The sequence below is a fragment of the Phaethon lepturus genome, unplaced genomic scaffold (assembly GCF_000687285.1).
Source record: "Phaethon lepturus isolate BGI_N335 unplaced genomic scaffold, ASM68728v1 scaffold55706, whole genome shotgun sequence".
NCBI lineage: Eukaryota > Metazoa > Chordata > Aves > Phaethontiformes > Phaethontidae > Phaethon > Phaethon lepturus.
Window position 1 is genome coordinate 1 of NW_010546609.1, and position 5,231 is coordinate 5,231.

The following is a 5,231-nucleotide window of genomic DNA, read 5'->3' on the forward strand; positions in this document are numbered from 1 at the left end:
CTGTCGCCGCCAGACTCTGTCCTTTGCTTGCCCGCTCGTGTTGCCACATAATTTAACTATTATTATTATTAATAGTGGGTCCTTCTGTGGTACTGCTCGGCCACAGAGCCTGAGGGTTAAAGTATTGATACCTTTAGGGAGCTTCCCCATTGTGGTACAGGGGTTTGCTTAAAATACCCCAAGTAAAGATGGCCTTGCAGCTTTTTCTTTTCTTTTTCGATGATGGGATTTCTTTCAAGATGGTTATAGATAGATGGAAAGCTTCAGGTGGGGGTTTTGTCGTGTTCTCTCCACAGAAGTTCAGAAACGTTTTGGACGACGACGGGCATGTTCCCACAGGAATTCATCATTGGTTTTCCTAAATGTGTAAAAATCAGCAAAGTCGCAATCCAGTGTTACTTGGGTAAGACTTCATGTATTGCAGTGGGTAATATGTACTATGTTAAGATGTGTGTCTGTGCCTACAAGTAAATTCTCACGGTAGCGCTATATTCTGTAAGTAGCCACTTTTAACAGACTCATAAAGATTTAACTTCACAAAGCAATCGTCCTTCACATCCAAAGTTTTTCATAAATCAGAAAAATAAGGAAAATCTACCCTACCTGCCCTTTCTTTGTTCTTAAAATGCCTCGTATTGACCTTAAAATTAACTGCTCTGTTGCACAGTGATGGCTGTTCTAATTTAATGGACAGGACTACAATACTTAGTCCTTGTAGTGATTTATTTTGAATATTGAGTTTTATGATTTCATAGGACAGAACTCTCAGTCATACTCTCTTAAATGATGTGAAGGAAAACATGAGTTCTAAAACTGAAAGGACTGTTACAAGGTCAGAGCATGGAGGTGGAAGCTTGACCATTAGCAAGGGCTATGCAAAGACATGAAAACTTGTCATTGTTTGTCCAACCTGGAACATGAGGATGATGGTTGTATTGCAGTCCTGCCCCATAAGTTAGAAGAAGAATGGATTAGTTAATGCTTTTAAAGGGCTTTGTAGATGAAAAGTGACGGAATAAATACGATTACCAATAAAGAATCAGAATTTGTGTTGATACTTTAAATGTATATATATTTTAGTGCGGACCTTAAGGATTGAAAGAAGCGTATCTAAAGACCCAGTAGATTTTGAAGAGTGCATTGAAAAAGGTAAGATTCAGAATCTGAAGCAGTGGGGATTTTGTGGGAATAATGTTGATCCTTTTCAGTCAGTCATTTTAACCCTATGTCTATTTGTTGAGTAGTGAATTGTGGCTTGATTATTTTATTAGACATTAATGTAATAGTTAGATTTAAATGAAGTTAATGAACACTGCTGGTCTCCGTAGCAGTTTGGAGATGTAAAATGCTGTATAAGGGCTAAAAAGCACTACTTGTGCACTAGCTTTTATGTCCCAAAAATTAAAAACAGACTTACATAGTATAATAGAGTGCCATTTCCTGCATTGTTTGGTTGGTTTGTTTTGGGGTTTCTTTTAATGCCTCTTGGGAGACATTTTATAAAACAGTGTAATGAGTGGGATATATATACACTAGGATACTGCAAAAAGTATTTTTTCTGTTATATCACCTTGTAAAACCAAACCAAAACAAAAACCCAACACTTTCTTTATGCAGTGTAAGTTCATGGTCCTTAAACTCTCTTGAACCCTGAAGCCCAGTGAAAACTTTTCACAGCATTGCACATTATTCTTCATTATTTGCTTTAAAATATGTTTTCTAGATTTACAACACACGGAAGGACAGCTTCAAATGGAAGAATTTCCAGTGAGTACTTACAGTGTACATCACTAGTAGTTCATGAAATGGGATGTCCAGACTAACTGGGGAGAAACCATGAAAAACCAAAACATGTCTTTACTTACAGTTATTGCAGCGTTGATGTTGGATAAAGGAATTTGTAGATCATGGTATGAAATTGCACTTCCTGACTGCTCCTTTGTAGATTATGGTATGAAATTGCACCTGCCCACTGCTCCTAACTATGTGAAAGAGCTCTTTCCACAAGTGTGTCAATCTTTCCTCCGTCAGCTGTTGGCCTTTAAGGCTGCAGTATTTGGGAGGGATGGGACTTTTTTGAATTGCTGTCATCTAAAGAAACTCTGAAGCTGGCCAGATGCATTAAAAGAGCTTGATATATGTGTAATACAGAAACATCTAGATCCTTCTGCCTAACAAACTTTGCAAATTTTGTTTGATAGTTATGTTACTACAGAGAATGCAATAATGTTTTTTTTCCTTTTACAGCTTCCTGATTTCCAAGCCACTTACTTGCGTTTCATCATCAAATCTGCCTTTGATCACTTTGTATCAGTGCACCGGGTGATGGCAGAGGGCACAGCAGAAAACACTTAAGTCCAGATTACATTTGTACTTCAGGTTTTTTTTATAAGGAAGTTATATTTTGATATCTGTAGCACAGAGAATATTTATTATTAAAACCTTGCATTAAAATGTTTTTTGAAGGTATGGATGTAGTATGTATTCCCCACTGATTAGTACTTTTCTTAATTGTTGTAACAACTTTATAGTTTTATAACCTAGATTGTTACCCTAGAAAACTTGAACATAACTGAGTCCATTTAAATTAGTATGTTTCTATCAGGCTTTCTTAATATATGAATTAAAACCCGCTTTCCTGTAAAACGTTTCCCTTGCACTCTGAGTTAAATAGAAAAAATCCTGTGAAATACTTAAATGGGAGGCATTATTTCAAAGCATTAGTAGACTTTTATATACATTTTGAAGGACTTGTTTGACAGTAGGAAGTAATCAGGGGTGGGTGGGTGGGGAGGGAAATAATCTGAAGCCATATGAAGTGCTCTGATACATTTTTAATAATTGCAGATCAATCCCTTGTTTCTACAAATATTTTCTACAATCAGGTCACAGCCGTCTGTGCTTTATGCTGTGACTGTCATAACAAATACTAGTAGAAACAAATGTTGATAGAGATTGCCTTACTCAGAAGCCTTCTGAAGTCAGTGAAAGTGAACATTTAGGAAAATCGTATGTATACAACAGAAAGAGAATCTTCATAATGTGAAATCAGTTGTTTTGCATGCCAGTCGACTTTTGCACATGTCACCACCCCTGAAGTTTATCCTGCACAATATTCGTTACAAATGTAAATGTTGGAATGTTGGTATCCAGTCCTGACAGCTCGATGGACTCGACTACTACTTATTACTGCATGTGGTGTAAGTGTAGTATGATACTACAGTGCAGTAGCTGGGGTTGTAGTGATGAGACTTGAAAACCTTTAGCCAAACACATAATGAACCACATTACAGATGCTCTTTAGATGCACATATGTTATTCTTGCTGTCTCTATTGTTATTTTTAAATTCTTTTTTTTTTCTTCTTACAGTTACGTCTAAGAAAGCTTATTCATTGAGCTTTTTAAATCCAGATAGTCTTTACTCTGAAGTCCTCTTCTTTTCTTTTTCTATTTCAATTTTTCTAGGATGGCGCGTATTTCCTGGGGGTGGTAATTCCAAGGCCCCACTCCTCCCTGCAAAGGCAGTAAAATTACACAGTGATACTCAAGTAGGCAAAGCAGAAGTTCTTTAGAGCATGACATTTGCACCCAAATGGTGGACAGGTGTGCTTGGGCTTCCTTTGCATGACAGCCATCGCGTGGGAGATGGTGTATGTACGGGTTACACCCTGCTGTGTAACTGGGACAGGGCCAATGTCTAGATCCTGGAGCTGGAAAGTGTTCCTGGATCTCATAGCTTAGATGGACCTAGGTTTCCTAACGAGCCAAAAGATAAATATTTGAGCAAGACTGAGGTGTACATCAAATATGTACATTGTAAAGGCCCAGACTGGTTTTGCTGCAAGTCTTTCCGCAGTTACAGTGAATTGTGAAATTTTTAGCTCTCAAACAGAATGAAATACTGACTGTGAAATATAAAGCATTCTCATTTTTTTTTTAAATTTAAAAATCTCAATATATTGTGCTCATTATTATTGTTGGGGTTTTTTACCTTGTAGATGACCTTCCCTTCTTGAAGTAGATACAGTCGTTCTGGCAATGCAGCGTATTTTGAACTGCTCAGGTTTTCCATAGTGTCTAAAACCACTGGACATAAAGGATTATTTTTCTGAAGAAATTGTGCTGCAATTTTTCGATCTTCAAGGCTTCTGTGATTTTTAATAACAATATTGTTTTTAAAAGCCCATCCATCTAAAACAAAGGAGAAAGGGATTTAGCACGGAGCTTTTTGAATAGGTGTTAAGGGTGGAGATGTACTGTGTGTCATATCCCAAATCTGTGTTAAAAGAATACTGCAATTTACTCCTAACACCAAAACTTGCCATGAAACGAAAGCCCCCTGTCAGAGTATGAGAGCACTAGAGCTTTTCAAATAAATGGTCCCAAAAGCTCGCACTCTCTCTTTTTTTGTTGTTGTTTTTTTTTGTTTTGTTTTGTTTTTTTGTTTTTTTTTTAATTCAGCAAACTGTATTTTCCCCTTGCCCTGGAAATATCTGATGTATTTTAGCTGCAATTTTCCCCACAGAAAACAACCCTAGAAAGATAGCAGGTGGGGGACATATATCTTATTTGGGTAATGTTTGTCAAAATTACTGGCACAGAGGAGGGGATTTTAAAATGGTAAGTAGTGTTATCAGCTGACACCCATTTATGTAGCGCAGTCACAATGATAGTACTGCTTGTTCTGCTTGATTCTACTCATTAAGCCTATAAATCAAAACTTCAGATCTGCAAGAAGTGAAACATTTGAGCCAGGGCACACTTTCCTTTTTCAGAAATATGCAAACACACATTTGCATACAACTCTTCCTAGTAAAGTAGAAACTAGTAAAAGGTGTTGATGACTAAGTTGTTACCTGTTTCTACTGAAAGTGATGTATTGTTAGAAAACTTGAAAACTGTAAATGTTACATTTTAGAAAACCACCTTAACCCTGAGATAAAATCAGTGCCAATGTGTTACTTAGAGTCCAGTGTAGGTAAAAGAGTGTGTAGAGTTTGTTTGCTACATTTTTCAAATGAGAGTCTGCATCCTGTTCTTGAGACATATTTAAATTATTTTTTTAAACATGTAACACTTGCTGGCATTGTATACTTAAACCTTTGTCTTCTTAAAATGTTTTTGGGTTGTTTTTTTTCAATATCAAAAGGAGCTGGACTAACACTAAGGAAGTTTTGTGGAGATACAAATACGTGCTTCACTTTCACAGAGATGAGTGTCTTCAGCAGGA

General features: G+C 36.8%; 2 protein-coding genes across 2 annotated transcripts in view; one reads left to right on the forward strand and one right to left on the reverse strand.

The window, feature by feature from the left end:
• Positions 1-296: 296 nt before the first annotated feature.
• On the forward strand, positions 297-2,355 carry HSPB11 (heat shock protein family B (small), member 11; the record flags this gene model as incomplete). The annotated part of the gene is made up of 4 exons (XM_010289339.1): positions 297-403; positions 1,081-1,149; positions 1,724-1,767; positions 2,248-2,355. Coding segments are annotated over 4 exons (328 nt in total), but the record flags the coding sequence as incomplete, so codon positions are not given.
• A 1,093-nt stretch (positions 2,356-3,448) lies between these two features.
• The window catches only part of DIO1 (deiodinase, iodothyronine, type I), a 4,107-nt gene continuing 2,324 nt past the window's right edge, over positions 3,449-5,231 (reverse strand). Inside the window, 2 exon segments of the mRNA XM_010289338.1 lie at positions 3,449-3,514; positions 3,993-4,192. Of these exon segments, the coding sequence (XP_010287640.1) occupies positions 3,449-3,514; positions 3,993-4,192 (266 nt within the window).